Source organism: Mizuhopecten yessoensis, unplaced genomic scaffold (assembly GCF_002113885.1).
Source record: "Mizuhopecten yessoensis strain PY_sf001 unplaced genomic scaffold, ASM211388v2 scaffold4483, whole genome shotgun sequence".
Taxonomy (NCBI): Eukaryota; Metazoa; Mollusca; class Bivalvia; order Pectinida; family Pectinidae; genus Mizuhopecten; species Mizuhopecten yessoensis.
The window spans coordinates 216,205-231,646 of NW_018405569.1; the positions used below are offsets into that span (position 1 = coordinate 216,205).

General features: G+C 35.0%; 1 protein-coding gene across 7 annotated transcripts in view; it reads right to left on the reverse strand.

Annotated features, from left to right (window-relative positions):
• Positions 1–3,222: 3,222 nt before the first annotated feature.
• LOC110449098 (transcription factor ETV6-like) overlaps positions 3,223–15,442 on the reverse strand; it is a 78,593-nt gene continuing 66,373 nt past the window's right edge. For 6 of the 7 annotated variants that reach the window (XM_021495721.1, XM_021495725.1, XM_021495727.1 and 3 more), the window contains 7 exons: positions 14,401–14,505; positions 10,894–10,995; positions 8,766–8,993; positions 8,205–8,279; positions 7,077–7,205; positions 6,631–6,877; positions 3,223–6,106 (listed from right to left, as the gene is read on the reverse strand). In XM_021495721.1, the coding sequence (XP_021351396.1) occupies positions 5,449–6,106; positions 6,631–6,877; positions 7,077–7,205; positions 8,205–8,279; positions 8,766–8,993; positions 10,894–10,995; positions 14,401–14,505 (1,544 nt within the window). In that variant the 3' untranslated portion in view covers positions 3,223–5,448. The remainder of the gene's footprint in view (positions 6,107–6,630; positions 6,878–7,076; positions 7,206–8,204; positions 8,280–8,765; positions 8,994–10,893; positions 10,996–14,400; positions 14,506–15,442) is intronic. The other variant, XM_021495722.1, reaches the window with a different exon arrangement.

Here is a 15,442-nt window from a genome sequence, read left to right on the forward strand (position 1 = left end):
ACATGTGTACACGCGTTTATTTACATGTGTCAGATGGATGGGAAACTTCCTAGTTCGAAAGATTCATCAGGTGTGCCTACAGAACAGACTATCAAACACAAGTGTACAGAAATAACCGTTTCAGGAAAGTAAGATAGATGTTATATCATATAAATGGGTGTTAATTGACCAATAGGGCGATTCTCGCATGGTCCTGACAATATCAGTAAAGATGTGTACGATGAACGGAGGAATCTGTCGACACTCAGTGGAGACAGAACAATATTTGGCTCGAAAACATGAAAAGAATCTCCAAGAGAAGCGGCAAGAACATTTAATTTGTTGTCGAACATTTTCTTTTCAATAATTCGTCTGATTTCATATTAGTATTATTTGGTCAGGTACGACATTTTTTTGAACCGTAAAAGCATTATTTAAATTGTTTTGTCTCACTAATCCGAATTTGATTTATGTTGAAAATATACTCCTTTGTTATGCATAGTTTCAACTTGAAGAGGAGATGTTTAACAATTGAATTGTGAATGCGTTTTGAAGAGTAGCGACAGTAACTCTCGACTCGCACTAAAATCTAATGTGAAATCGGGCTCCCCAACAATCCCTCAGCTGATTGCTCAAGTTCAAAGGTATTTTTAATTTAAAAAAAGTTGATCTTTTTGCAAAATAATTTCATTTCAATTGGACCGATTAATTTCATACTTCTTCATTGACTAAAATTGCTTGAAATTGCATTTAAGGTCATACGTCATTAACAGAAATAATACTTGCGATACTTAAAATGTACACTTTTTATGCTTAGCATAGTTACTATATTTAGCAGCTTGGAATTGAAGATTAAAACCAAAAAAGACGGAATTTCTCGATATCGATGTGCAAACTACACTCAGCATTCTGCATCATACGTATGTGGTTGTGTCGGCAGAACCCATTTTATAAGTTGATCCATGTGTGCAAACACAACTACATTTCTGCCGGCAAACGGACTGGGTTTGCTTGATAACCAAGCAAAGTCTTACACGTTCTCATTTATTTTGAAAGATGAAATTGTAAGTAGTAGCAATCCTTCCAAACATCCGTCAATGATAATAATGCATATATCTGCCTCGTGCGTATTGGATTATGAAAATACACAATATTTCTTTTGTCGTCTTGCTTCCATTTTAGTACTATTAAATTAGGGTTACAGAGGTATAGTGACACTATACTTCAACAGTGGAATTGATGGAATGTGATCGGGATGCGATTTTTTTTTTTTTTTTTTTTTTTTTTTACCAGAACGTTCAATGTTTCCGTTATAAATACCACCGTATTTCTCTCGGAACTTCTCTTATAAAGAGTGTTTCTTCCAAGAACGATAAACGGCGATACAAATACATGATTTTTAGATTATTTTAGAGCATGTTTTGTGAAAAATAACACGAGGCCAAGATTAAATCAAATAATGATCTTCCTGTAGGCTGTTCGCATAATTCTCATGGAAACAAACTGCCCCTCTCCTTGCCGGCTATTTGTTTTCTTATGAACTGGATTAATAAGCAGCTTATTTTATCAGAGCTAGTAATAAGAGTGCTGTTCAGATAACCGTATGTAGATAACGTGTAGTCCTTTGATAAAAAGAAATATACTGGTAACGATTTTTACTATTGACGTGACTAACAGGAACATCATATTCTACGCTGTATGAAAAGTGTCATTGTTTCTATTTTCCGATTGAGGTTTCCTTTTCCTTATAGTTACACCCTACATTCCTTATCTGACATGCTCTGCTGACCTACAAACTTGTGAAATAATATTTCGAGAGATGGAAGGTGGTAGAGACTATCCACAAGGTTTAACGTCAACATCATGATCTCAAGCATATCGGTGGTCACCCATCAACACATCCAGAATGTACACTAAAATAGTATTGGATACTCTTGTCCCGCGCATTTCTTTTAGCTTAGTATGTCTATGGTAAGGCAAAGAGGTGAGTCCCCATATAATGATAAGGATTTTAATTGCTTAATCATTCCTGGGCCAAGGTGAGGTAATGGTGTACACTAGAAGAATGCTAACAGGGAGATTAGGGAGACGAGACCCAAAACATTTAATACATAGCATCCTTAAGCCAAGCATAATTTGTTAATGTGATTGAAGTGTGAGGTCACCTGGGAGTAAATCGATTAGAACCAATTCATATGTAGGTTCAATAGCTACACAAGTTTTTGTCTTCTAAAGTAATATTTGTTTTCTCACTTTAAATCATATAAGAGTAGACTTTAGTTCCCATTTTCTATACATGTATAATCTGTAAAGTTGTAATTTGACGGTCCTGATCATATAAGATATTATATTTTTATCATACGCGTTAACGACAACTTCCTGGATGGTGTTGATCTAAGCTGTGTGCTCGAATTTGGGTCTCGGTTGTTAGGTGTGCAAATTTCTCTATTGTCATTGGCTATCTAAACAACCAATAGACATACAGCTGGGTCAGTAGTAATCGAGTAGGGAATTTATTTCAATCAAAAGATAGTTCGAATAAAGCTTTAACATACAATATATTCAAAGCAGGCACTAAATAAATCAGATTGTAATCGTCACGTGCTTTTGCGTTTAGAATTTATACTAGGCATCAGGAAGTTGTGTGAACGTGACCTTTAACAATGTTGGTAAGCTAGGGAAGTCTTGAAGCTGTTATCCTTTTTTTCAATATTCCCTTATCACATCGGCAAACATTGAGGTGAAGTATAGGATTTTGGTTACATTGGTTCTTTGATACCCGAGGCACTGGTAATCCAAAAATGATTCTTTTTGATTCTTTTTTTAGATATTATTACCAATTTATAATTTGAATATTTATATATTAGTTTTATTACCCTAATTTCTGTTAGTTGAATATTAAATATCATGGGAAGTAAAGAGCAAGCCAACTCAAAATGGATTTCTAAAATTACGAGGAGTTTTGTAATACGAATAAAATATCTCATTAGATAAAGATAACACCTTATAAGGATTTCTGATATATATAAGTTATGTTACATGTAAGATGCTAATACTATGTAAAGGCACAAGTGTGTGCATTTCCTGGATATATTATCTTTTATACCGATAATAAGATATTTTGAAAGTTTTATACATATCTACTAGAAATACTTACTTACAAATGATAAGAAGACATGCTTATCAATATATCTATAGGATATATCGGCACCAGAATACAATTAACGACAAAATAGTGTTATGCTTGAAAACAAGTGAATGTATTGTAACGACCAGTATAATGGTACATAACACGTTTATACGTAAAATTACATTTCGTAACAATGCAAATAAGGTGACGTCATAACTATTCTTTACAATTCAATGTACATTGTAGTTTGAAAACTTAAGGTGAAATGCAATAATAATAACATGAATGCAATTAGTTCACTTCACATTCTTATGAACGGTTTATAGCACAGAAACATGTGATAAGTTCACTTCACATTATTATGAGTTTGTAGTACAGGAACATGTGATTAGTTCACTTCACATTCTTATGAACGGTTTATAGCACAGAAACATGTGATAAGTTCACTTCACATTCTTATGAACGGTTTATAGCAAAGAAACATGTGATACGTTCACTTCCCATTCTTATGAACGGTTTATAGCACAGAAACATGTCATTAGTTCACTTCACATTCTTATGAACGGTTTATAGCACAGAAACATGTGATAAGTTCACTTCACATTCTTATGAACGGTTTATAGCACATAAACATGTCATTAGTTCACTTCACATTCTTATGAATAGTTCATTGCACAGGCACGCGGTCGATTTTTTCTTTTCTTTAAATATATAGATAACACCAACATTTGACATGTTGAAGAACAAAAAACAAATTGCAGATTTTATTGCATATGTGACAACACGTCTTTAGCAGTTTTATATCATCAAGTTATAATATATATCACTTCTAGTTTTATATGTTACAACCGTTTTTCAACAAGTCATCATCCTACAGATTGTTCGAGTGCAGTTGTCTTCTTTTAACCTAGTCTCCAATGATCTATTTCCCGAAATGATACACAGAATCACACGTTTTTCTACCTTTGTAAGAAACAGCTTTTTCTTCATGTTTCCACAACCAAATTCAGCTGTTTACAGTAAAGTGAACATAATACATCAGTAGCGATTATGAGAAAATGTTTTTGAATCCTGACTTTCTTGCTTAATATACTGTATGGAAAAAAAAAATCCATTTCGTAGCTTCTCGACTCTAGGTTGGGACACTTAACATCAGAGCATCTGAAATATTTAACACATTTATTTAATTATGGATATTTTGATAGGTTACATATTAGTCATTTTATCTAGATATTTCATAGACTGGTTAGTAAGAGACCCTTCCAAGGCGTCGAGTTCCTCGAGATGTCAAATGATAAATACATTTAACATTCGATTGAGAAATCGCTTTTGAAATAGATAGAAGTTTTTCAAATGAAACAAATATAAAGATGACTCTACATCGTTTTAAATACGAAACATCAAAAATAGTGTTTATTATACTTATTTTTTTCTCATCGTGATTCAAGTATCTCTAAACCATGTTAGTGAGGTATTTAATGCGAAGCAAGACTAGTTGATCTACCTATTGTTAAACTACCCATTTAATCTGAACAATGAATGCTTCAAAACACTTTATTATCCGTTTTAGGAAAGAATGATCCCATTTTTTGTATCCTGAGAATTGTTCATGCGTTCAGAGAAACGTTTGAAGATAACATATTGATTGTACCCGATAAAGTATAGTACAATTTGTGGAATATCTCAAGATGCTTTTTTTTTATCTAAACTTGAATAAAACATGACATAATTCGGTTTCTAGTAATCATTAGAGTGAGAATTAAATGACTGAACCGTTGTATGGCTGTACTGAGATTAACTCTATCCTTACTTGATCTGTATGTAGAATATGGAGTAGCCTCCCTTGACCAGCATACTATAAACTAAGGATAAGATGCATTTAGATTTATTTTACAAACTTTTAAAATATTGAAAGTACTTTCAATTCAATGTTTAAAATATAGGGTTTTGGAATGGAAGTCGTAAGAAAGCGATCTTAGAAGGAAATAATTTTGATCGCAATACTACATTAGGAAGCATCTAATTTACTTATCAGATCAATTGTTTTCCACAAACTAATCCTCGAATCCTTCTTACTCATAAATATGTTTTGGAAGTATCAAACTAATCACTAATATGCAAATACATATTTAAAATAATTTGAAAAAAAACCCATCTGGTTTAACATGTATAAATCTATACGGGCGTAATACAATAGAAAGCACTGTAAGGATACACTTTCGTTGTTCTGTCGAGAAAACGTACTGCCTACTCTATAATGTAGGGAATGTATAAAATGTGTGTGTAGGTATTTGTAAAAACCGTTAACAGCACATGTCCTGACGTGACACGAATGACCGTCAGCTGAGTTGTTTAAATAACGCGTTGACTGGTAAACGGTTACCATGGCTGTCTCTTTGGTGTTTCACAACACTTTCCTCCAGTGTATTATTAAAAGTCTGCGAGTACTGACGTTTTAATGTGTTCATAGACAGATCCTCTGGCTCACTTTGAGCTTCTATTTTTACCGATGTTTCTGTGTCTTCAGAAAAGGGTGAGTTCCTAGACGGCGTTCCTCCTTCAGATTTTACTCCGCTCGAATTGAACATTTTCGGTACACCTTCAAGACATAAAGAGTTACTCGGACTCACTCTACTTTTTTCAATGTGATCAGCAGTGTCTGTTAGGTGGAATCCACTCATGATGCCATCATCGTGCTGATGAACACTTTTAGGAATATTCATAAAACCGTCGTTGAAGGGAAGTCCAGACGTAAAATCATTACAGAAGTGATTAGTGAAGTTATTCTGTGAAGTGTCACTGGAGTGATATTCTGATTTGATAATTGACGGAATGTTGGGTGAAGTTTGTGATCGTTCATCCACCTCCTCTACCCGTTCGGAACTCTCCTCCTCCTCAACCTCGTGCTTGACCGGCGTATGGGGTGGTGATATGGTTTTACTGTGGGGTTTCGCACCTCTCTGACCCTTTTGGATTTTGGACGGAGCTTGGAGAAACCTGAAATAATATTTCACCATTTTAAATATATGCATATGAAACTACATTAGTCTTCCACTACTTGAATGTGCAAGTAACAAACACGATACCTCAATTGAAGTGTTTCTGGTTTTATATGACACCTTAAATATATTTTAAATTCAAAGATTTCAGAATTTAGCAGAGTATTTAGAGAATTAGTCATCTGACAGTGATCCATTTATGTGGACACCGGGACATCATATTGTTTCATTTTCCCCCTTAATATAAAAGCATAAGGGATTCCGAGTGTACCGTAATAAATATATTGATGTAGCTGAACTAAATGTTTATTTTGCAGTATCGTGTATACTTTTACGTGTTAATTCTGTCTCGCTGTCATGTTTGTCGACCGCGTCATGATGTTTGACGCAACAAGAAAGGTCTTGTTGTGACTATCAATACACCAAAATCATCATAGCAAACAACAGAAAAACAACAGAGAAACCAGCCTGACTGTGGATGTACTGTAAACAGCATATAAGGAAAGTTAAAATAAATCTTACTGATATGTGAGGCGACGACCCGAGACCTTTTTAATGATGTTCATCCGGTAGTAGTACCTGAGAGCTCTGGATAGCTTCTCATACGTCATATTGGTCCTGTTCTTCTGGTGTCCCCACAGCTGGGCGAGGCCTGTGGGATTTATTATTCGGAACACGTAATCATGTGTGTTCTCCCAACACACGTAGTTACTGTAATGTTGGGGGTTCTGTAGCAGTTGATATATAAACTCCCAGAGCAAACGACACTCTGTAAAATATTCAAACATTTGTCATTAATTTAAGTCATGTGTGGAAAATTTCAAACTCTGCAACATTCTATTTTGTGAATAGAGAGTTTTTAATCGACATCATGACAGAAATTCGGTTACATTTTAGGACAAATTAGTTTTCCATCCACATTACAATAACATTTTTGTATCGAAATACTAAGATATCATGTGACCTACCGGAGTCCTGTTTGCGGAGCATGAGCGAATGTGACAGGGCTGAGTCTCCAGAAGAAAGTGCCGACGGCATGTTGGGAGGGAATGCCATGGTGTCGCATAAGTTATTCTCCTCATGTATTTTCTCAGCTTCTGAAACAGATGTTACCAAGACCGACTTTGCATTTTTGACTGGAAAATGGAAATAAGGTTATATATGTTTTTTCAATATTTCCTCAGTAAACGACACAAAAGAAAATCCCCGATCAATGGGACACCCAGCGTATTCATGCCCCGATCCTGCAGAGGAAATATGCAAAGTTATAAAGTCTTTTGGGCAGGACAAATTAAATCCCGCGAGTCAGCTAAATGATGACCCCTACACAAACAAACGCTGGTGGGTGTGGTGCCAACTGTTTTTATATTAAGCGACAATGGTATTGAATTTTGTGTCGATTTCACCAGCAATATATTTATTTTCTCGACGAATATAGCCACACAAATTAAACAGTTTACTGCAACATATAGCCATTTCGTCTGTTTAGGGCCCATCGGTGGTAATATGAAAATCCAAGTTTAATTGTTCCGAGGAAATCAAACTTGTAGAAATACAGCGAAAGGGGTAATGTATCTAGAAACACCCATTATAATATGACGAATTCGACTATTTAGCCTTTGCGATAGTTGATGAAGCTAACACTAGTTCAGTATTAATAGCGTGGAAAAGATATGCGTATAATATATATAATAGATGATGCAATGTTATTTACTAGGTCTCCTGCATATTAATGCTTTTCATGCTGCTGTATTACTGTTATACTTGCATTAAAAAAAAGAAAACAGAACTTGATTAAAATTGAATTCAGAACCAACACCATAATTCGACTATTCCCTGTGTCCAATAGCAAATAACTTAGGTGGTTTGTTAAAGGGGTTTAGCCACGACTTTTTATAATTTCGTATTTAACGGTCATTTGATGCAATAATACGTGTAATGACCGGGACCCCGTCACTCTCGGTACTCAGATGATAGATATTTATTTAAGTATAGTACAGGTTTCGCTCATTTTTACAAAATGTAAAAAAAAGTGGCCAACATCTTTTAATGGTTTTCGACACGCGACATTCAGACAATATGCCATATCTATTTACCGTCCGGGTCCGTCACTGGCTCCTCATCGGATGCGCTGTCAGTGTCAGCAATCGTAGGGGCGGGGCTTAAGACTCCTACAATACAAAAATCATTTAGAGGCAAGGCTTAGACTCCTACAAAACAAAAATCAAAATCATTTAGCGGCAAGGCTTTACACTCCTTCAAAGCAAAAATCATTTAGGGGCAAGGCTTTACACTCCTTCAAAGCAAAGATACTTCAAAACAAAAATCGTTTAACAGTGCTACTAGTAGTTTGTAATGACTTTACAGATCAGTACATTGTATGACTTTTAATACCCTGTTTTTTTCATGTTTACACTTTTGAGTATGATTTATCTTTCTGTAACAAACCGTAATGTATTACAATTGTATACATATTGCATTAAGCTTATTGTTTCTTCATTTTGCCTGCAGATAGATGTCTTATCAATAGATTATGTTTAATCCTATGAATATTTCATAGACGCCAATGATATTAGATATATAATTATATAACTGGCGTATTTTCTAAATGTTTTTATTTTACACGGATTTGTTAAATGTTCAATATGCACGCCTACCTGGTACGGATGTAGGCGGTAATAATACGTCATTTTGATGCAAATTAGGTGTGTTATGGTTGGCGACGGTCGGGTTATGGAGATGAAGGGGAGTGGCCTTGGGTGGCTGAGGTAAAATTGTGACCAGTGGACGTTGTTGATGTCCTAGAAGAGCAGGAGAGGACGTTGTTGTAGGATGTGAGGAATCAGAAGAGCTTAGGACGATCAGTCCGGCGTTAGGATTAGTATCTGTAAGAGAGAAAAAAGAAGTTATTGACACAAACATCAAAACAGTTACGACATCATACAAACATGCATTTGATAGATAGAATAAACACACTTTAAGTCACCGTGATACTCTGTTATATTCAAACAACTGAATCTTTTGCAATGTAACTCTTACATAATATGTTTAAGTTCGTGTCTATAAGTGAATCTATACTGTCATACTTGTTATACTATTAGACCAATACTTCAATACTTAATAGAGTCGGTAGAAGAATTCCTCCCGTAGGGATCATACATTTGGGTCAAACTTAACATTCTACTGAGTGTTTTCCCACCACTAATCATCCACTAGGGAGGGAATTTCTATCCATGTCTGATAGCCGTGGTCAGGTGGCGCAGTTAATGGCGCACTCGGTTCCCCGATCAAACGTTAAAAGGTATGGGGTCACCTGCCCGACAACGTGTTTTTTCCAGGTACTCCGATTTCCTCCCACATTAACACCTTTCCCGCACTACTACCCGGACCAACAAGAACGATTAATACTAAGCTGATAGAATTTGTTTCGAAATTGTTTTAAAAAAATGATTAAAGTTTAATATTTTACATGATTATATTAGATTTTTTTCTGTCTTATCTACCATCAAAATGAAATATTCCAGCTTCACGACACGCGTCAACTGCTGTCATTATATAATTTTCCGAAAAAAATCTCAATGTGGTTTGTAGTTTAATGATCATGAAATAAAATCTGCATAACCTGAAAAGGTAACGATGTTCCACGTAAAAAAAACCATTTCCATCAGAACTAAATCGTTTACACAGACGAAGCTTAGGTGACACGGCCGGGCATGAAAACAATAATGGTCGCTAACGTGAAAGTTTGTAAATATCAATTTATATAAACAACCATATTTAAAACATTATAAAAAAGCCCAAAAAAGCATATTGGATGTTGCATATTGATTATATTAATGATCTCATCCTGTTCTGACTCTCATACATCACCTGACATGTCTTGATATATCTGCGCTTAACATTTATTTACTCACGATCACATTCTGATAATAAGAAAAACTTCTTTAAGAAGGAGGATCACAAATTTCAGTTATGAAGCGTCCAACCTTCTTTATTTTGTTTTATGACAACATCATGATACTTGACAAGATAAACCGCAGACTTCTGAGGTAAAACCTTTAATAAGTAAACAAGCTGGAACCGGATATTAGCGAAGGCGAGGGTGAGTCATGGTCAGTCTTCTGTCACATCACGCGCGGCAAACCCCTTACTTTATCACCTAGTACCAGGTAGTGTGTGTGTTGTCTATACACAATACACAGTGCCTATGACTAAGCTGAAGTTGTAGTATGTCTTATACCATTAGCTATAATTAATACGTGTTTGACATATCCGGCTGTGGGTTGTTTATCGTAAAGTTAGTCAAGCCATATACGGATATATAACGACAGGAACTAATGACCTATCTATACTTACCTCCATACTTACATTAACACGAGCGGAAGTATAAGCCTACGACTAAGTAAGACATAAATCAACACATAAATGATACAACTGCTGGGCCCTATTCGCGATACGAGTAGGGGAGAAAATGTTGTCCGATATCAACTGCAGAAACAGTTCCATCTACATCTTTTCATTTCCTTGGTTACAAACAGACGTTAATGCGTCTTTTGATCATTTTATTTTCGCTTAATACTTTTTGCCCTTTTAACGATTTACTGCACAGACCTTTCCTTGGTAATTATAAACTGTATCAGATCAATTAACGATGATATTATATATATTACTGTCGATGACGTTATCTAACGAACGGTTACTAAGGTTACTTATAAACACCAGTCAAATGTGTTTGTAATCTTTTATATCCATATTAATTGTAATTCTTTATATATTTTAGCTTACCTCCCCTGTTTTGCTGAAATGCTGCTGTTGAATAGCTGGTGCTGACAGGTGGAAGTATGGACGGACGATACGACGTCGGCACTGGCGAACAGACCAGGTTTGCTACAGAAAAGAACCCCAAACACACTTAGTCCACAGCTGCTTAATTATACATATATCTACCCCGACAAAACACTTTGCCGCGGTAAAATATGTACTTTCACTTTGGCCAATGAGCCTTGTATCCGGTTTGAATATAAAAAAAACCTTCTAAAAGTTTTTCCCCTCTCTGATAGTATATTGCTGATGCTAACATTTACTACATCTAAGTGGACTGAATGTATTGCTCTTTTCCATGTATTAGCTCTTATGTAAACATGAACTCTACAACATCAATTGTGTGTTTGTGTTTTACCAATAACCTCTGTTTTAAAGCAAATAAACTGTTTAGAAAGATAAATGACTGAACCTCGCTATCTAGAACTGAAATAATAAGATTCACACCTTCAATTCGTAAGTTAAATGTTGGACCACTGATGTTTGCATATTTTAATCACAAGTAGGATCAAATCAACTTCCAGCTAGATTAGAAAAAAAATCAGTTTTACATCTCGTTCAAATTGCAGAATTTTTCAGCACAAGATTAATTATCATACAAACATTTCTGTAAACAGTGTAAATTATAATTAGAATATTACATTTTTTTGGATGTAGTTCCCCACCACCACCAAAAACCAACAACCCCGAAGCTTTCAGTATTTCTTTGCTAAGTGGTAATGTTTCCGTAATCGCATAAACTCTTATAACCTGTCTAGCCGGATGTACATTTAGCAAAACTAGTATATCCGGGACAAGCAACATAAACAGAACTCTGAACACCTTTAAAGTGAGTACTTAACGGAGTAATAAAACGAAATTGATTGATAAACTATTTAGTTTAATTTCACGTTTGAATTCATTTATGCATATTGATCAGCAAATCATATCCGGTTCAGGCATACGGTAGATATAAATCAGAGATTCGTTTATTTAAGGCGTAGGCATTTATGACGGCTGATGAATGGGACGGAGTGTTTTAAAACAAGATGAATCACTTTTGTTTTTCATTTACTTTTTTTAAATGAAGATATTACTATGTCAAATTTATAAGCAGTTTCTTTATGCTACTAAAAATAGTTCTTAAGTGAATAACAACCATATTCGAATGGAATTTTAACTTAGCAGTCCTGTTCTGTTAGTGACACATGAACTAGGTCAGTCGTCATATCCTGATGAAAATAATGTGCTATTACAGAGACATGTCACGAAGGCAAGTCGTCATGTTCAAATGGCGACCCGTCAACTAGGTCAGTTGTCTTTATTTGTTGGTTATATGACAACTAGGTCAGTTGTCTTTTTTTGTTGGTGATATGACAAGGTCAGTTGTCATGTTCTGATAGCGACCCGTCAACAAGGCCAGTTGTCTTTATTTGTTGGTGATATGACAACTAGGTCAGTTGTCATGTTCAGTTGGGGAAATATAAAACAAGTCAGTTGCCATGTTATGCTAGTAATATGATATATAGGTTCTGTTGGGAACATGTCAACTAAGTCAATTGTCATGTACATTTTGTGACATGTCAACTAGGTCAATAGTCATTTTCTGTTAGTGACATATAATCTAGGTCCGTTGGCATGTTATGCTACCGATATGATATCTAGGTCAATTGTCATGTTCTGTTTGTGACATGTCAACTTGATCAGTTGTCTGATATGTCAGCTAAGACAGTTATTTGCTGTTTGTGATAAGTCGACAAAGTCAGTTGTCATACTCTTTTTGTGATACGTCATCAATGTTTGTTGTCATGTTCTGTTAGTAATAAGTCAACTAAGTCAGTTGTCGTACTCTTTTTGTGATACGTCATCAATGTTAGTTGTCCTGTTCTGTTAGTAATAAGTCGACTAAGTCAGTTGCCATGTTATGTTGGTGACATGTCAACTAACGGCGAAGTCTTGTTCCGTCGTTTACATGTTATCCGATTAAAATATGATTTTTTATGGAATTCTAATTGTTACATGAAATTTTAAGGATGGTAGGCTTATGTCATTTTTCGAAATTAAACAATCCACACAGACTTGAAATAAACATTCCGTATAAAGGAAATATAATCCTGATAAAAGACAACAACAAAAAACAAAAACAGAATGTGTTTTCTTGTTACGTGCGCAATTACACGTTGATATGTAGATCGTTGGTATTACATCCGGGTTTTTAGATATTGGTGGATAAACATCTACCGGAAGTGAAGTGTAAGGAATGTGAGGCGACTTTCGGAGCTATCAAGTACTACTTGTATGTTGAGCAATATAAACTAGCTGTCATACAGTCTGTGAGTGTTACTTACCCGGTGGTTTATTGTGGATATCAAACCTAAATGCGTAAATAATATCAACCCAAGTATATCTTTTTTCTTTTGGTAAATTTTAATATGAAAGGATTTTCATATATTTTTTTTTCATTAGGACCTGCGTTTAATATTTTGTTAAAAGTATGAGTATTTGAAAAACAAATTCATCTTTTTACTACATGGTTGTATTTGTAAAAATCATGTTTTCAAAATACTATCGATAATCTGTTTCATTGCTTAACGTTGTTTCCGAGAGGGATTTCAATATTAATAATGCAAAGAAAATCAAGTTTTTATAACAATTACGACAATGGTTGACATATAGAGCCTAAAATATATGTCCAATTAACAGGTTGTATTTTAAATGGGAGGTCAAAATATGGAAAGTCCATGGTTTGAATACGAATGCTATTATTTGAACGACTTACGAAATATACAAATCGATGCACACTACTCTATAAATTAAATGTCACACGAATATAACTCCATCAGAGGACGAAGTGATAAATAAAACACTAACGTCAACATGATCTCGGGAGAGGGTTAATATTGTTTATGAAGACATGGGAATACACAGCTTAATGCGGTTATCGGTTGTCAAACAGCTCCTTTTTTTGCTGTCTATTTTTATACATGAAAATGTTACTTATACCCATTCCTAAATATACTTCCGCCTAGAAAAAATGACGCTTTGGTAATTCGAGAAAAGATATGATGCTTTTTGATAGGACGTGATAAACGGAAAGTTCGCTCCTTTCTTATTGAACAAAGACTTACTGTCGCTCGAACTCGTTCATTCTAATACGCATTTTGTGTGTGTAGACTTTAAAAGGTTTCATTTTCCTGTTTGTCAATATACACAACACTTCACACTTCAATGACGTCAATCTAAATATGAATACATTTCCACACAAATGTTATGGTTCACAATTTGTATTTTCCACAAATTCTTTTTTACGAACTTCTTTTTATAAGGATCAACATCAAGACGTTATAGGTGTGTAGGTGCGCGTGTTAAACAAAACGATATCTTATCGAGATAATCATTGAAACACGATTAAAGTAAATATATTGCATATACTATATTTTCCCCCACTGGTAATCAGCTTTTGCTAAAGACATTATAAGCATGAAAACTTACCAGGGTTTCGCTGTACAAGTTTTTGTAGGGCGTTGTATAAGAGGTCACCATTTTTTGGAATCCTTGCCATGAAGTCCTCACGACCCAGTAGACATAACGCTTTACCTGTGTTAATTTAAAGAATATTTGATATGTTAATATGTTGTAGGAACCCAACCCAATGTGATTTAGATAACGTAAGAGAGCAAGAAAACAGATGTCACAGTTAGTGTTTGTCACCGTTTCATCTATAGTGTTGCAGGTATTAGTCTAAACAGTTTTAGGTAAATTCTTCTCTGGAAGTAGAAAATCGGCTGTCATCTAGCGCTAGAAAAAAAAGTGTTTTCACCCTTTTCGATGATATTTATGCTAAACAATGTACGGAAAGTACAGGCGATAATTGATATCCGTCAAGTCATTTTTTACAGCAAAACTATTTAACCATTTAACCATTCAACGCCAAACTAATACTGCACACAGTATGCCCAGTTTGTGATGTTACACAGATCGGACATAGTATCCGGAATAAGCGGAAATTCACCGACTATTCGACATAAAAGAGTTACCTTAGCCTGTACGATTGTGGTTAAAACAAATGTTTCAACACAGATAGAATTTCTAAATTAAGTCGCGTGAGAGCTCCTAGTGGGCAGCGGTACAATGCCGATATGACAGAGATGTCGCGCGCGCGTCTCCTCTGTTCGGGGTCGTCTGCTTGTGTGATATGCATGACGAGGAAGACGCGGTGGAAACCGAAAAAAGGCTGATCTGTTACCATTACTGATTGACCTGAAATAATACTTAGGTGTGGGTGTTTGTACGTTTGCAATCTATTTGTTTTTGTGTTACACAGATAATAAAGTTGAAGAATGTCTAGCGGTGTTTGAAATTTCAAAAACGTGATTTGTTATTAATAGAATTTTTGCAAGAATGACATGTGAGCGAGTTTGATTTCAAACTAAAACAGAAGTACAAACACTCAATAAAGCATATGTTTAAATTCACGCTTTTGTTTTAATTTGCTTCCATTTAGAAGTTTTGATTAGGGTTTGATTTTTTTGAG